The 18540-nt window shown below is 39.7% G+C and overlaps 1 protein-coding gene across 1 annotated transcript; it reads right to left on the bottom strand.

Moving 5' to 3' along the window:
- Nucleotides 1-1519: 1519 nt before the first annotated feature.
- On the bottom strand, nucleotides 1520-17925 carry papss1 (3'-phosphoadenosine 5'-phosphosulfate synthase 1). Its single transcript, XM_040147062.1, has 12 exons — nucleotides 17626-17925; nucleotides 16461-16575; nucleotides 16118-16353; nucleotides 15157-15295; nucleotides 14190-14308; nucleotides 13711-13824; nucleotides 13393-13504; nucleotides 10899-11104; nucleotides 8159-8294; nucleotides 7481-7749; nucleotides 5740-5969; nucleotides 1520-2557 (listed from the first exon to the last, which is right to left on the bottom strand). Exons 1-12 carry the CDS (start codon nucleotides 17683-17685, stop codon nucleotides 2419-2421), a joined length of 1875 nt encoding a protein of 624 aa, XP_040002996.1. The 5' UTR covers nucleotides 17686-17925; the 3' UTR covers nucleotides 1520-2418.
- Between the last annotated feature and the right edge of the window lie 615 nt (nucleotides 17926-18540).

The raw sequence follows: 18540 nt of genomic DNA, 5'->3' as shown, positions 1-18540 counted from the left end.
AAAAGACAGTCAAGTAATGGTAAAACCTGGTGATAAGGACACAATGCAAGGAAAACCCTTTTTATTTATATATACGTGTTACATTTATTTCGACAAATAACATCCACATAACTAAATAACATTTGATTTCTTTCATACACCCTTGTCGTAAGTTGTAAAGTCTGGGCTCAAATGCACAGCACTGAAAAACCTCCTCAGCAGAAACATCCTTCAGTTTCATTGCCTGTGATGAATGTTTTTTTTGTGTCTAAATTCTGTACAACCCGCCGTTCGAGTTGAAATGAGGTGGCGCAGGTGAGTGGGGGGTTAAGTCATGTAAACAGTAGTCAGAACAGGACAAATTCTTCTGGCACCTTCAGCCTTTCCACGCTGTAACAACACCCTCGGAGGGATGAAAAGTTTCAAAGCAGGATCTGATTATGAGGCGGAAGAGGGACCCAGAAGTAAAATGCACTGTGCATGCTACAAGCAAGATAACATCAGGGGGTTAAGGGTACACATAGTAACAGACACAGGCATTACCCAGAGAGCACTGATCTCCTCCACAGTTAAATGAACAACAGAAATTATAAGGCAAGCTCTCCGAAATCATTTGATTATCTTCTGCGTGAAAAAAAAATCTCTTCTCAGCTCAGCTCTTCTTTTGAAGTTGTACCGAGGTCCCTGCTTGATTACCATTTGAGATCGAACAAGATCTGAAAAACGGTAGAAAAAAAAATTGCTGCAGGCAGGTCTCTTCATTATATCTTGGAGTTGGATTAGATGAAGTATCCAGGGTATTTCTTACAGAGCCACTCTTCTCGGCCTGTTTTTAACCCTTTGTGTTCCACTTTCACTGCATCTGGGAGCCAGCTGCAGCTCTTTGTATACAGTGTGCAAGTGTGCCTGCATCTGATTGGGGTCACCCGAGGGTCTGTCTCATTCAATATACAGCTGATTGACCAACTGGGAGGCCACAAAAGTTCCAACTGACAGGGCCTACGAAGCTGGAGAAATTAAATTTTTCATGTGGATGACAAGGTGCACTAGTCACAAGGACGTGAAGAGATTTAGAGCCATTGAGTTGTCAGAATGTGAACCGTGTTACGGCGAGATCACAGGCAGCTCAAAGTTGATGACATCTCATCAACGTAAGTTTAGTTTCTTAAATGCATGAAATTCAGTGCTGTCATTTGAACTTAGGTGGAATACTGTGAGAGTGTGTTATGTATTCAAAACTATTTGGTGTGATCCAAAAGAAAAAAAAAAAAAAAAAAAAACAAAAAAAAAAAAAAAAAAAAACACCCACACACAAATACCGTACTCTGTGTGTGACAAACCCAAAAATTAGAGAAAGCAAAAGTAAACAAACTGTTCTTTTTGGTAAAAATGGTTTATTGGATAAGGAAGATTACAAATCTGATCCCTTGATGGTAACCATCAACCGTCTGATTATACAGGCCAACTCTTAAAAATGAATTACCACATGGAAAATATTAGCAAACCAGGAGGAAAAAAAAAAAAAAAAAAAAACTAATGATGAAAACGTAACAACATATCAAGACTGTGAAGGAAAAAGCTTAGAGCTCTAAAACTACATGCACAACACGGTTAAAAAAGGAAAACACTGCAATGGTGGTAGAGAATAAATAGACTTAATATGACAAAAAAAAGAGAAAGTTTAGGACGGTTAGGGTCACATATCCCAATAAAAACATCTGAAGTACTGATCTGTTTTGCAGACCAGTTCTTGAACTACTGGACCACTGCGTACCAACAAGTGGGACAAGAAGTGTGTGTGTGTGTGTCCTAATTAAAAGAAGACATCATGTGAATTCACTTTCTTAAGACCAAGGCACTCAACTTTTACATCAAATACTCGTGTACACCAAATTTTGAGCAATTGCCACCGCCACTTGCAAACATACAGTACAAAGCGACTTGTTTGGGGTTCAGTAGTGAGTTATGTGAACTCAAGCAGGTGCAGTAACTTCTTAAATTTGGACATCAAGAATACTAAAAATTCATTCCAAACTATTTAAGTACTGGTCAACAGTACTTTCCACACAGGTCATTACAAGTCTTGATCTTTAAATTCTTACACAATATTTTTGTAACCAGTCATCAGAATATACAGTCATAAAGTTAGTGAGAAACGCAACATCTACCATGAAGACATTTTTTTGTTGATTCTCTTGAAATACCAACTCAACCTCTGACCTCAGTCAGAGTAAGTTTAGTCAAATAAAGCACGTACAGTTAGACAACAAATGTGATAAGACTAAAAACAGCTGAGACCAGTTTCATGAGTGTAAAAGTGACAAGAGACAGAAGCCAGAGCATGGTTTGTGATAGTAGCCGAGTGGTCCCCACATTCATCATTTTAAACATCAGTAGAAACCACTGTGTTCCCACGTTTTTTCATCTGAGACTCAACCTTTAAGCCTTCTCCAGTGACTTGTAATATTCTTTCAGCACAGCCCAGGCCTTTGGCGCCATGAAGCCGTCAGGAGGATTCTCTCCCTCGCGAGCCATCTTACGCATGCGTGTACCTGAGATGAAATCATAGTCTTGATGGCTGCAATTTAAAAACAAGAAAAACACAGAAAGAATGGAGTTTTTAGTAACAGACATATTTCAGTTAATACAGAGATGCTTATCAGCGGAACAGCAAACATGAACCAACAATAACTGCCTGCTGCTTTGAATCAAGTGCATCCAGGCGTACTGGCAGGCCTGTTAGCATTTCTGCAAACCAAAACAAAGCAGCTCTCATAGCATTTCACAAAATAGACGTGAATATAGGAATGGGCAGATTTATCTTACTAAACTCTACATTTCTGGCAGCTGCTTTCCTACCAAATCCCTCTGTGGCTAAGGAGATGCTGTGACAATCCAGTCGGCGCAGACACGCCATTGCAATGGTGGTTGGAAAGTGAGGCCAGTGCAGCTGACCCCCAACATGAATTCTTCAAATTCAATGTGTTGGAGTATATGCATAATTTATATGCCTGTGTTCAAGCTACTTTATGGGTCTTTGCTACACACTTATGTCTGACACAGAATCTTTTTTGTTACTACCACTACTAGAATTTTTAAAATCCTACACAAAGATTCTGAAGTTCAATTTTTAAAAAATGTAAAAAATTAAGCCTTCAGAAGGACAAAGTCAGAAAGATAACTTGCTTAAGTTTTGTTTTCAATATTTAAGCCAGAGGTTTTTTTTAACAATTCTGGTGGACAGAACTCAGAACAATCAATTTCTTATGAAGAAAAATATTGAATACACAACACTTCTGATGTCCCCTGCACCCTCTACTGCCCCTTTTTTAAAACCAATCTCCTAACTCCTAGTGAAAGAAAATGCCTGACATTCAGTGGATTAACACTGCTGACCAACACTGCATGGTTCTAATATACCTGTTAATTAATACATTACAACAAACAAAAATGAGTGCAAGTTCTTCATTAACTGAAACCTTGACTGCTACATTTAAGACAAGTATAAAAAAAAAATAATAAAAAAAAAGAATCATTACTTGAGGGTATCTCAAACAACTGCCAAACCACCAAACTAAAGTTTGTGCATGAAGCCAAAGCCTCTTTCCGATAATCAGATTGTGGATTCCTTTCATCCAAACATTTCTTTTCTTGTATATTTCACACATTCTGACTACTCCCACTCCTCTCTCTCTGATAGGCTTCGCGCTGAACACTGAGTTCACCTGGTTTAGAAACGATATGAACAACTTTGTTTGAAGTGAGTAGCCCGGTCTTCCTGTCTAACCAGAGCTGAGCAGAGCGCTGGCACAGGTTCATCACATCTTCACTTGCCTAGTCTATAAATTACTGTCAGGGATAATCAAGACAGGTTTCAGACATCTTGTTAGCAGACATTTACACTCATCTCCACTGAGCTCACATTCGGAGAGGCTCAAAGTCCTGCTGTTTATGGAGTAAAATTTCTAATTGTTATCACATGACATACAGCACGTCTTGTGGCTTTGAAACGTTAAGAATCTGTGAAGATGAAGACCTCGCATTTCACATGGTGTGAGGTAAAGGAGCTTCAGGCAAATTCTTCCAAGAACATTTTTATACAGTGTCAAATTAGAAACAGCTTGCTATGACCTCAGCCATTACACTTTACAGAAAGTCGAGGGGTATTGCTGGTGATTAGGCTAAGCATCGATATTTCTCCTGAAATTTGTTAAAGCCTGCATGAGAAAAATGGAATGCCATAAATCTGAGTGAGTGACAACTGCAGACTTTGGAAATTCAGTTACTCTCTTGCGTTTGCTCTCTTGCTTTGGCCTTTAAATTATACCAAACCGAAGGGTCAACGATATTCCATATAAAACTAGAATAACCGCATTGCGGTTGCATGGCTCCGCCAACCAGTAAAGTTGCATGTCATCTCTTCATCATTTTATCCTATGAGAAATTTGTGTGAAAGTCTGTAATAATTGGCAAATGAATTCTTGAGTTATGGCCAAAAACGTGTTTTGTGAGGTCACAGTTACCTTTGACCACCAAAATGTAATCAGTTCATCCTTGAGACCCACAGCCTCTGGCCACGGCTGTCGCCAGCACGGAGGCATAGATATACTGTTTAGTGTATGGTGCTAAAGAGAGTAACTTACTGAGGTTACATGACTTTCTGACACGTGTAAAAGTTTGGTGGAGGCCAATGAGGAGATTTTCCATGTTTTAAAACAACTACAAAGAACATTATATATGTGCATATTATACACTTATATTTGCACTCAAGTCTGTATCAAAAATTTCTGATATATTTTGCCTACAATTGTGAAGCATATCAATTTAATTTTTTTTACATCTATTTATACATTTTTTTTTATCTTTGATGTCTTCATCCATTATATTTCTTTTTTTTTTCCTGGATTTCTTTATTCTTATTTTTCACTGTAGTCTTAGTGAGTATGCCACACTGCTTTTCACTACACATATTGCCTGTGTATGTGACAAATCCTTGAATCCTTGAATCTTTGAATTCTTGGACTTAAGGCTGCTGACAACAAACCATTTTATTTCAGTTTCCTCTCTAACCAAAAAAATTAGACTTTACATATTTAGAAGCACTGTTACCTCTTTCCACTGAAGAACTTGATGTTCCCGATCAACAATTCAATTGGATTTCATGTCATAAGTATGCATCATGGAAAACAAAGCAAATCTTAGGATTAATCTGGCCAAACGCGACTACAGTTTCATTTATGGTGGAGGCTCCGTCAAATCCAGAGGAGAGGCAGTGAGACTACATGATTTTTGTTAGTCATCATGTGCAGAGTCCCTATACAGACTTTAATTAATAGCAGGTCTCTGTAATTTTTTAGCAAGATCAAAGCTCATACTAATCCACAAACCCTTTTAACTGTGTAAGAAAGAAAAACAACCTGTTATTCTTGGCTTCGCATTTTATTGTAGACACAAGAGAACGAGGAAAGAAAACGGATGAAAGGGTTTAAAAAAAAAAAAAAAACACAAGACAGGCCTAATGAATAATTAATGTAGAGAATGTAATTTCTATTTAGGCTGCTGATTCTAATTGGCATACATGTGGGGTATTACTCTGGACTAAATTTACAAATAAGCTATTTAATTTAGTGTGAGTGATCACTGCTGCTTTAAACTCAAACTATTTCTGTTTTCTACGACCCTGAGAAACTTAAAAACTGTGGGAAACAAGATGGAACACAGTTTTTAACAAATGAAATTATAACATGAACAAGTACTCACTTTTTGGGGTCATAAAAATCCATTGCACTTTTGACTTTGTTGTACGCAGCAACCTTAAAGGGTACAATCTCCAGGGTGATGAGGCCTGGAGCCATGGTTAGGACCTTGGCCCCGTGAGTGGGTTCGTACAGGTCCTTTCCTGTGGCAGGGTGGGGCATGCCAGCAGGGTCACGGCCCACAATGTAGAAGTTGGCACCAGCCACCATTCGAGCTCTGCAATGCCACTGAACCTGTGGACGAGGAGAAAAAGAGCAACTGTAGAGACTGAAGAAACACTGTGACTAGATCAGAAAAAATAAGTGAGTATGAAGTTTTTGCTTGCATTTCCTCTGAAAAGCTACAAAAGGAAAATAAATTTTACACACACAGTTATGAAAACGTCTCTAAGCCTTTATGTAGGCTGTTAAAAAAAATAGTTCTTAGAGATGAAAATTAATCTTTTTGCAATGCTGTTTTGGTTTTGTTTGATTGTGCTCAGCCTCCTCCCCATTGTACTTGCTTTAGTTGGGCAATATTTCAGGGGTTTTGAGAGCCTTTAATAGTGTATAGTTTGTGAGCCCCTTATACAGAGTGCTGGGGAATCATGCTACTGTTAGTCCAACATGGAACTCTCAAAGCAAGATGTACTGTGTTTGAGGATCAACTTGCCCTTTGTGCAGTAGCTGATTTAATAGAGGAACATTATGTTTTTGTAGTAAAGACTGTTATTTTTAATATAACAGTGATTGGAACCTGCTTTCTGTGGCTACCTGATCGGGTGCTACGATATCTCACTATAACTTAAAATAATATCTAAAAAATTGTGTAGGGTAAAAGTGTAAAAGATTAGCTGAAATCTTAAAATATAAAGTCAGTCAAAAAGAAAAAAAAAACAAAAAACTCACAGCTATCTTAACCAGTTTCTCTTTTTTAGCAGACCTACGCCACCTCCACAAGTTCAGCCAGCGAGCCTCCTGAAATAGCTCCCCTTAGGAATTTGAATTCACAATAAGCACCATGGTTCCATTTCTGTTTCTCATTATCAATAATTGCTAAAACTCCACATTACTTCTTGATAATTACTAATACTACTGCCATTAGAATAATGTTCTTGCCCATGTAGTTTGTATATTTTAGGATGTCGGGTTTTTAGTTAGGCTTACAAAACATGTGATTTCAGCTCAGGTTGGAAGTTGCAGGCCCAAGAGCCTTATGGCAAATATGAACATTGGCTGGAAGTAAAAAACGTGTTTTACTTTCTGAGTGATACGTACACTAAGGATATATGTTGTTTTTAAATGGGTAAACAAGGTCAGGACAATGACATTAAGGCTGGAGCTGATTTTAGCTCCCTAAAGCTCCCACTCAGAATTACAAACTGAATGAGTTCACTGCCTGCCATCCACTAGCCTCCAATCTGCTCTCAATAATTTCCTCCATAGCTTTCCCATTATCATAAGTGAATGATTAAAAGACTCCCAGCTACGCTCAGTCAAACGGAGAGGTTTGTGTATGGCATGGAAACACTAAACAGAGCGCCTCAAGACAATTGTAACTCCCCTTTCCTGCCATTTATCAGACTCAAAAATGTGCAGACACATGTGACAGTCCTCTTCCCCATGTCTGTTGTCATGATTTGGTGCTGCAGTCACAGATTTTGTTCCATGTCAGTTTTGAGGAAAACATTTTTTTTTTTTTTTTTTTTTTTTTAAAGAAACCTCAAGTGTGTAACTGAAAATACAATAATCTTGATAATCATTACCTCAGTTGGCCCAGCATACATCATGGGTGAAGGAAAGATTGCAACAATGGTAGAGTCTGGTTTCAGGACGCCCTCCTCCAGCACAGCAGCGTGCTGCTTCATTCGCCAAGGCAGCGGCACATCATCATCCTTGGTCCACCCTCCTAGTGGATGGAGCAGCAGCACGGGCCGGCGGTAGCCTCGTTCGATGAGACGCTTGTGGGTGTCCTGCATCAGAAGAGCGTGACCATTGTGGACCGGGTTGCGGAGCTGGAAGGCAAATACGGCATCTGAATAGAGAGAATGGAGAAGAAGGGTTTGTCATAATGAGACGAAACACATCTGCACAAGACAAACAAAGGGCCACAATGTACCCGGAGATAATCAAGCAGTAAAGTGCCCTGCCACTGAAACCACATATAGCCTGTGTTCTTACTGGTGAAGAGCTGAATCACACCAGAGCTTTCCTCAATTGTGACCTCCCTACTATGACTCTCTTACTTCTCTGGCAAAGTCTAAACCAAAAATATAAGTACTGAAGGTGAGTGGATTACCCAGAGTATTCCTCTGCTTTTAAAAGAAAAAAATTGAAGCAGTTTATAAATATTGTGACATAACCATCTTTCTAAATATCTCATCTCTGTTTAAATATAGTTCTGACAGAAAATAAACAAGGACCAACAGAACTTGGCCCCATACCTGCATTCATTTCTTTAAACTTCTGTTTGAGCTCAGTGGGTGTCAGTCGGTACTGGTCGAGTCCGTCGTTCCAGTAGATCCTGTCCAGAACCTGCAGGTCTCCGCCGACCAGCCAGTCCCCACTTTCCATCACCATCTGAAATAGGAGTCACAGTGATCATGACAGTGAACTAAACTCAAACATAATCCAGACTTAAGACACTGCGGTCCATAAAAACTTCACTGTGCTGGAACCAGGCCAGCATGATTTCTAATAAAACTCCCGAGTTATTACCCATTTGCAACGGGGACACAGTAGCATAAATCAAAGTCCCCATGTGTCATTAAACAGTCAACAAAACTGGGGCATGCAAAACCTTTTCTGCATTTGGCCACATCTTCTACCTTAATTTCAATAACAGAGCAGAGACAAAGTCAGACTGTATTCCATAATAAAACCCGGTGATGAGCTCATGACCACATTGGAGAGAATTTTTTCCCCTCACAAGATTAATCCAACAATGTCCCCAAAGTGCTTGGGAACCAGGCAAAGGCCGCTATTGTTTTTGTGCCTCCTGTGGCATTTATGAGACCGTAGCTAGTTACTGAAAACACTGGCCTATGGGATGTTAATGTGATATAAAGTGACAATTCTCTACAGGCTCGGCAATAAAAGAAGCACAGCTCCAGCACTGAGATGGCGAGATCTCAAAACAAAGGCCAAAAATGAAACCCTGAAGTATGTAGGCATTGTGAATAGCCAATTTGGAAGTTGATAAAAAAGAAAAATCCGTTCATGTCACTTATTTTATTGACATGTAATTTTTCACATGAAAAAACTGAAAAAAAAAAAAAAAAAAAAAAAAGCTCTTTGATATCCATACATTACAAACATACTGGTTTCAGTTTGATCTGGCAAACTATACATGAAAATCATTAAGTTGTCAGCAGCAGAGGTGTCTACGTGATGTGATCAATAACCACTTGGCTCCGTTGTAAGAAGCTTTGGGGTCGTGTCGTGATTTGATTTCCACACTCCAATTAATCTAACCTGTCCGCTGCTGGCCTGAGATAGGAGAATCATGAAAGATGCTTGATAGTCTTATTCTTTGGAGAGGTCAACAGCATTGAAAAGTTGGCATTTATTTTCCTAACATAAGTGAATGGAAAATATAATGTCTACGTGGATACAGCCAAGGAGCAGGCCTACACGCACACATGTGCTCTGTTTAACCATTAAAAGTGCCCTGTAGCTTTACATGTGAAAGGGCCTTAGCCAAATAAACAGCCACCACACCATAGTTTCCGATGAAGGGGGCTCCTGTCTGACTGACGGACAGGTAAACAGGAAAAAGAGGATTAACTTCACGTAATATGGAGCAGGTCATTTCTGGCTAGAAAGAAACGGGGGGGGGGAAAAAAAAAAAAAAAAAAAAAAATTGTAGCTACCAACTCAGAGGTGTGTTGACAGACTGGCTCCGGCAGGGAGAGTTAAACATACACTTATGTATACATACTCTTCTAATGAGTGACACCTTAATCACAGCAAGCTGAACACACATATTCGGCCATGACAGATTAAAGTGGATGAAGAATGACAGTTATGGAAATACAGAGTACTCAGCATCTGTTTAAAGACAGCGCGGAGGCATCAGGTGTTGACACTGGAGACTCATGGTACCGATTTATGAAACTGGCAGCTTCTAATGCATCTTAAAACACATTACCAAGCCAGATATGATCATAAACAAGGTGAGACAAAAAAAGATATCTGCTTAAATTAAAAATGACTGCCAACTGTGCTGAAATATTGAGACAGCTGTTCACTGCTGTTCAAGTTAATCTCCTTCCAGCATTTTTAGCAGCAAAGGGCTTTAAAATGAGCCAGTGAGGTTTACAGTAAATCTGACCCCAGGGAGTGAAATCACCAGATGCCACAGAGGTTACTATTAGTTCTGTCTTGCATCTTTGCCAATATACAAATGGCTGACCAACTGCACTAATCCTGGAAACAATGAGATTTAAAATTAGCCAGACAGGCAAGTTTTAAAGGTAACCTTGCACAATCTTGCATCTGTTCACACAGATGGAACTATAAAAACGTAAATCTGACAACTATCCTTGTCAGCAACACCAGACAGTTCCGTTCTTTTCCAGCTAGAAGCCAATGCCACTTTCCGCAGGGTGTGCAGGATAATTTCAGGACGTTATCTTCACTGAGTCTACCTGAGCCCCACTGCACTCGACAGGAGACAGATGGAAACAATTCCCGGGTATATTTGGAAAAGGGTTGGGTGAGCGGAAGGGTAGAAGCTGGCAGGGATTCCAAAGTCTGTTCAGCTGAGCAGTACAATCTCAAACGCACTTGGTGGGGGCTGAGTGAGAGATTCAGCATCCAAATATAACACCTGCAAAATGAGGGTGGACCAAATAGATCAAGTGATTGCACTGGGCATCCTGACAGACTGTGAGAAAAGCTCCACTCCTCGACCTAGTCAGTCTTTCCATAAGCACCGTGAGAAGGCCAGCTTCGATCTGTGTTCTATCATTGCAGAATCCAAGGAGGCAGTTTACTTTCACATGCAGAGTGTTTATCACATAGCACGCTGAGACAGACTATCTGGAGCTCTGCAGATGCTCTGCAGTACTTTCTTGAGCTTTGGATTTTTTAAATCACTTTCAAGATATTAAACTATGTTGCAAATTCAGTTTTCAGAAAGCAAAAACTCTGACCCTGAACATGTCATGTCAGTATTTGTACCTTGATATACGGGTGGTCCTTGCAAGTGGTGCCCCACTGGCGAGCACAGCGCTCTTCTTTGCGGTGTTCATAAAACTCAGGGTTGCGAAGGATGGCAACTCGCCTGCCGTCATAGACCAGGGCCATGGCAGTCACGCCATCTAAACGCTCTTTATCTGCAGTCGACACTGGCAGCACCACAGGCACTGACAGGTTGATGACACCACCTAGGACAAGGAGAAACAAATACATTTTTATGAGGGGAAAAGGCACATTTATGCTGATGTAAACAATGCACAATCTGAATTTTTTTTTTTTTTTCAGAAATCGGCTTTGCAAAAGTTTTATGAAAATGGAAATATATTCCATATGTTTTTTAGATCTCAACGGTATACACAGTATTTTTTACTGCAAAACACTGAACGCAAATATAACTTTTGTTTGTTTACAAGAACTCTGGAGGGCCCATTTAATATCAGAAAACCACCCAAGAACAACAATGTATAGGACCACAATGCAAAGCTCTGAGATTCTGAGAACAGACATTCCACAAAAGGCAGATTAAAACACTCAAAGGTTAGGTGAACGCAACAAAAGAGCTCAACCATTCTAGTAAAGTTTCCATGTTGTACCCCTTCAGGCTAAATGTGGCATATACAGCTAAACCACAGGCTGCAGTGAGTCTTCAAGGCTGCAATTTTTGAAGCCAGAGGAGAAAAATCCCCTCTTAAGCTAAAATAGAGCCTTATCCTTCCTCACTTTATGATTAATCTGTGCAGTGACAGTATTCTGTTGGTGGGTTCATCCTGCCATCGAGGTTGATGAAAGTATTGTGAATGGCACGCTTTTCACATCACATCAGATCAAATACTTTAGAGACAGGAGGGGACGCTGACTGTTGCTGCCGCCACCTCCCCCTAGACTCTCTCCCGTCCCCTCTGTCACAGTGTAAAGCTTACAGCTGGTTTTAATAAAACACACACACACACACGCACACACACGCACACACACGCACACGCACACACACACACACACACACACACACACACACACAACTGCCAAATGTCTGAGCAAGAGAGACACAAGCTTGAATTTGGATTTATGTTTATTTTAACAGACTATTTGATTAGTCAAACATGCATTTTTCTGCTTCCAAACCAGTTTTAGTGTTATAGTGTGGGCAATCAATCCTTTCACTGATATCATTCTTTCACTGTCAAATCCCTGGAAGGAAGTGAAAATGGCCAAAATACTGTGGCGTATGGTGTCAATCAACAGAGAGGCCTCTGCGTCCCTCTCATCCAGGAAGAACAGGAAAGTGGAATCAAGACATATGTATATTTCTGCCTCTGACCAGCCTGCTGAGTTTCTCTGACTAGCTATCTTTTGGAGAAAAAAACTTAAATCATCTTGGATTACATTCAAAGTTGTAAAAATTTTGTCCTTCAGTGCGGACAGAGGTGGTTAAATATTCCTGTCAAAATCTGAAAATGAAATACAGGCTATGTTAACTTTCAATTTATTTTATATATTTTTCCTTTTACTGTGTGTGTATTGTAAGAAAGGATTTGGCACCACAACACAAAAATGAGGTCTGAGTGTTCAAATGGGCAATAACAGTGAATTGACTTTTTCTTGGAATTTTAAACAATGCATGAGAAATTGCTGTAATGACACAAGGAGTCTCTTTTTTGTTTTCTAAAAAGTGCCAAAAAAAAAACCAAACAAAAAAAAAAAACACATTGCTGAGCCCTCAGTGTGATTGGAATTGTTACCTCACCCACAATACACATCATCATCATACTTGGAAATGTAGTAAAATCAACTTCACTCCTGATTATATCAATGTGTCATTCTGCCACCTCGGCCCGCTGCTGTGCAGTGGAGCTCTAGTTCAGCATGGGAAAACACAAGTAAAGCTTATTTAAGCCTTTCAATACATACTAACAGTGCAAAAATATGCATTGCAGCTTGCAGGGACACATGCAGGGAGTATTTGTTAATCTAATTTAATGCTCAATGTAATCAAGAGTGCTCAACTTTTATGTGAATAAAAGTAAAAATCTTGGAATGGAACGCAAAGAGCTAAAGCTGACAGAAATCCGCGGGATCAACAGACATAATTAACACAATACCAAAAAATTATAGACACTTAAATTAACCCTTTAGCAAAGGACAGGCTGACAAAGAACCCGTGTTGGTGCTCAGTGTGTTTCAATAAGAACTGGGAGTAATTTCATTTCTGCAGTATTTGGTGGAAAATATAGTGATAGTGGCGCCAGGAATGATTTACTACAACAAAAAAATTCGCACTTAAGTGTTACCCAAATAAAAATACTGTACGTACTGATGTCCCAACAGAAAGCCATCTGTGTCTTGTGGGTAATCCATTTTGTGAGCACTCATCACCACCTAGTGCCTTTTCTCAAGTACAGCAAAACTGAATTTTAAAATGAAATGTTAAGATTTGCTTTTCCTTAAAAAAAAATAAAAATAAAAAAAAAATTACACCTACCATCCAGCAGACAGTCAAAATGAAGACACTGCAAGTACTCTCTCTCCCTCATAAAACCGTTCAGAGGAGTGGCCCAGCCTTCAGCCAGCACCTGCACCCACTGCATGTCCACCTGTGGATCACATACACAGTAACATACAGTTGGTTACGCATGAAGGATTAACTTATCATACAGTATAGGCACTTTAATAAAAAAATAATATACAAAAATATATTAGTGGATGGAAAAATGACTCATTAACGATCTACATACACAAACGCTATCAATAGTTTTTAGCTCAATTTTAAGATCAAAATCTTTTTAAAAATCAGAAGCACCTTGCCAATCTGTACAGCAGGCAGAGTCTCTGCATCAGCCTTAGCCAGGTCCAGTTTGTTCTCCTGAACATACAGCTCTTTCACTTCATAAGATGCATCAACAGGAACTATATCCTGTAGAATCAAAAGAATGTGAACTTAATTATTCTGTGAAAATCATTAGAAAACACCCTTCACGAAAAGACTTTGGTAGGGGCTTCTTATTTACTTAAGGTATATTGATTTACATGATAATAGTCTAGACACAGTGACATCAACATCCACACAATTATGAGTCTTCACTGCCCCGTGGTGGCCAATGGAGGGATGACAGCATCGTTTTGTGTATCAAGTCTGAACTTCCAGACTCTAGCTGTCTCTGTAATCATCACACGAATATCCTTTAAAAGGGGACACAGCCAATAAAAACAAAAACAGTTGATTCTAAACATGATACACATATTTTAAACATGTCTAAGCAGGATGGCTAGTCCCCTCACCCTCTCCTGAAGCAGGTCAATAAGCTGTTGTATACACTCATTCACATTGCAGGAGTCAGTCTTCAGCACCAGCTCTGGGGCCTCCGGCTTCTCATACTCTGAGTCAATTCCAGTGAAACCTGATAAAGTAGGTACAGAGAACAGAATGTAGAGTCTGAACTTTAATTTCTATGCAAAATATTTGACTCCTAAACAACATGAAATGTCTATTTTTGTTCTATTTCCATTATTGTGTGAATTTGAAACTGAAACTCTATGGAGTGTTGGTCCTATCACAATGCTCAAACAACAGCAACTGGAAACCAAATAGTTGTTTGAAATTCTCTTGAATTACCCTTCAATCAATAATCACACAACCAGAATAAATTCTAGAATAAAGAATTACTACATGAGTGGGTTTGGAGAAGAAATAACCACTATTAGTTACAATAAATCAGAATTCTTCATGTTTCTTGGGAAATTAAAGTAGAGCTTCATAGAACGGGTCAGCACTGAATTCGATCTCATTAACAAACAATGTCTCTGCTAACTAATAACAGAGGGAAACTTTAACAAAGGCCATTCTGCTCTACAGACATGACACAAAACTCCGGAAATTGGGTTAAGTTCTCTTGGCAGCAAAAAACAGAAAGCACTTCCTCTAACAGTGATGCATCAGTTTTATTGTTCCTGTCGTTTCTTTGAAACTTGATATGATAAGCATTAGTAAATACAGATAGCAAATTCAGGGAAATGATAGTATTTACTTGTAGATTTGTACTCACTATCTGCACTACACCGTTTCCTTTTTTAAGCCTTTGTTTTGCGTTTTACAACAAAATGTGGTTTGACCAATTCTTTTTAGAGTCAAAGTACTACATAACAGATATCACTGTATGTCAGCCCAATTATGAACCCCTGCCAACATGAGTCTAGGCCTTGGCTCTACTGTTGCACTTCACATAAACAGTATTAGACCATACTCCACCTCTTATTTCCCCCGCTCTAGCTCTCTTGTACAGTCCCTTCACGTCCCTCTGCTCACATACGTCCAGTGGAGCGTCCACAAACACCTCAAAGAAAGGCAGCCCTGCAGCCTCATGGATCTTCCTAGCATTGAGGCGATCCTTATAGACAAAAACCAAATACAGAGTATCGTACACACATGATTTTAGCCAAAGAGAAGTTAGTGGAAGACGGGAAGAAAAAATTGTTTTTTACTGCAAGAGGACACCATTCACCGCAGTGCACAGTAAATTAGGTCCTACTGCAGCAGGCAGAGCTCAGAATTGGCTCCCAGTGACAGACAGTAAAGGGAGAAACAAAGAGTAAACACAAATACACTGCTAATCATGCGACAGAGCCCTCCATCGTATTTAGAAAAATATAACTGGTTGTTGCACTGCAAAGGGTGTAATCCAAAACTTGTAGTGGCTTTTATTCTTATTATAATTTCTTTTTTCCTTTATTCAAAATTAACATCGACAAAAAATAACAACTCAGAATAGTGAGCCTTGTATGTTTTAAATTCAGGGCAAGAACATATAAAATCCTGCCTTCAGGAGCTGTACTTTAACATATTTCATCACATCTTCCAAATATAGTGTTTTTACTGGCAACATCAATTTCAGCAAAACAATGATGATGCACAGTGGCATGATCAGTAATGTCATCAATATCAATCCAAGATCTAGAAAGTATCCAAAAAAAAAGTGTGAATTTTATAGTGATGTAAAGCACTAACCTGTTAATGCTAATTTCCTCTCAGCTCAGAACTTAAAACTGTTCACAAAGGGTCAGACTTCATTTAAATATAGTTCAATAAAGAATGTATAAAAGATAGTGCGAGCCAAATTAGGACAGTATCAGTAAGGCCCAGCCACATTTATCCCTGTCATCATCTGTTTCTGTCATTCAACTGCTGATGCTTTCTTTGGAGAGTCACTCACCCTGCTATAGGGAGAGATGAAGCTTGCAATGCAGACCAGCCCAGCATCAGCAAAAAGGCGGGCCACCTCAGCAATGCGTCTAATGTTCTCTTCCCGATCCTCTGGGCTGAAACCCAGGTTCTTGTTCAGCCCTTGACGGATGTTGTCCCCATCAAGGGTGTAGCAGGGGATACCGTGACACACCAGGTACTCCTCCAGAGCCATGCTCACTGTGGTCTTCCCTGCACCGGATAAACCTTTACATGGAGGAAAACAGCAGGATTATGAAACAACTATTAAATTACCTAAAGGTGTCTATTAAGGACACTCTGAAATGTTTTTTTGGTAACATTGCGTAACCTACCAGTCAACCAAACTGTGCATCCTCTGAAGCCTCCTCTTGTGCCCACAACCTGCCCACGCTTGTTTCGGCTGACATGATGAGCTTGATAGGTGACATTAGTTGCACGTTGCATTCCCTGACATGATACAGATTTACTGTCAATTCAGCCGACCTACAGCCCAATTATAAAAGTATATAAAAATGTCTAAATTAAAAGATAGGAGGTTAACATGAACAGATCGAGCCGAACAAATTTAAAATTGATCATTTTAGAAAGCATCTTTGAAGTTATTTAAAACATTAAAATATGGTTTCTCAGAAATTTCTGTTCTATGTTATGAAGAGAGCTTGTATGTAGAGCTGCAAATAACTATTTTCATTATCCATTGATTTAATGAGTAGTCTCTCAACTAATTGTTTTATATATTAATTGTAAGAAAATAGTGAAAAATGACCATTATAATTTACCACAGCTTAAGGCGAATATTCAAGCACCTTGTTTTATCCAACTAACAGTCCAAAACCCCAAAACATTCAGCGCCTTTTACATTTTCGCATACGACAAAAGAAAGGCTATGAATCCTAACATTTGAGAATGACAGTGTTTTTCCTTTTAAAAATGACCAAAATGATTAATCGATTAACAAAAAGCATTGACTTAATCGACTAACTGTTTCAGCTCTATGTGTTTGCGGGTTTGTCTGGTATTATTGTTTGTGTTGCTCGTTCGAATCTGGAAGACCAAAATGAATGAATGTAACATTTCTATCCTTGCTGGTTGCAAATACTTTGGTGCATAATCATAAATGAAGTAAGAATTAGTGCATGCAGCAGTAGGTCACCAAGCCAAAAGAGAAAAAAAAGAAAAAAAAACATTTCGCAAAGTGTATTTGGTTGACACTGATGCTGGATCCATCAAGGGTGGCATCATCAGAGCTGCAAGGGCATTAATTAGTTGATGCCCTTGCATTTAGTGCACTAGTAGTTAACTGATTAGCCACTTCTCAGTCTCGGCGCTGCTAGCAATGTAGAGCTAGTTTTACTGTACACCAGAATAGTGTTAAGTATGCTACTTGGTTAGCTGTCTAGGCGGTTGGTACGTTAGCTCGTTAGCAGCTTGGATAGTGGAGGCGGACGGACGTGATGAACGTGTTGAATTAACACAACCCGGCAAAGGAAAACTCACCCAGCTCTCGGCGGTGTTGCTCAGCTTCTGTTTCTTGTGCGAGTTGCCATACGTCTCCATGTCTGGCAGCAGTCAGCGGCTAATTCAACCGGCTACCTCTTTCAAAGCACACAAAATGGCAAACCGTTCGGCTCTTTGTTTACCAGTACGAGCGTCTCTTTTGGTTCTTGTTTTTGTTTTTTTTTGTTTTTGTTTTTTTGGCACAGGTATCCACCGGTCAATGCAGGAGCCCGGAGCCGTGGAGCTTGTCACAACAACCGGGAAGAGCTTTCCCAGCAGCCACGTCACCGGCGACGGAATGACGTGTTTCCTCGGTCTGAGGTCTGTTCAGGGGAGGAAAAAAAAAAAAAAAAAAAAAACTGCTCTGATGTCAGTTTGGTTTGGTTATCGTGTCTCCGCACAGTGAAGTGATTCCATGACTCAACTGATCTGCAGCCAATACTTGTAAAGCAGTGGTGGTGGTGGTGGGGGGAAATCAGTTCGAAGTAACACATAATGAGATCTAACTGTCTGGAATATTGATGTTATTACTGACATGGCTACAGATATTTGGGATTACTTAAAAAAAAAAATGGGAATGACCCATGCGCAAAAACAGAGAAATTGGATTTTAATGGTATTTTATGTTATGCTTACATTTTATAGAATTGAAACAAACATTTTGCGCCACCATAATAAATGCACTACTACCCGGGGCAATAATAAAATACCGCGCTGCTCCACCTATCTGGCTTCAGATGCAAATGTTGCAGGACACCTGTTTTAAATAGGCAGGGTTACAGGGCGACGTTTGTGCCGATTACAGGACGGACTCTGAATTAAAGGGGGATGCGAGGCAGGAGGCCGGGTGGCGGAGGATGAATGAATCTGAGCATATGTGGGACCGCGGGGAGGAGCGCTCCCTCAAAAGCCAGC

The sequence above is a fragment of the Xiphias gladius genome, chromosome 15 (genome assembly GCF_016859285.1).
Source record: "Xiphias gladius isolate SHS-SW01 ecotype Sanya breed wild chromosome 15, ASM1685928v1, whole genome shotgun sequence".
NCBI classification, from domain to species: Eukaryota; Metazoa; Chordata; class Actinopteri; order Istiophoriformes; family Xiphiidae; genus Xiphias; species Xiphias gladius.
This window is presented reverse-complemented; position numbering and strand designations above follow the sequence as displayed.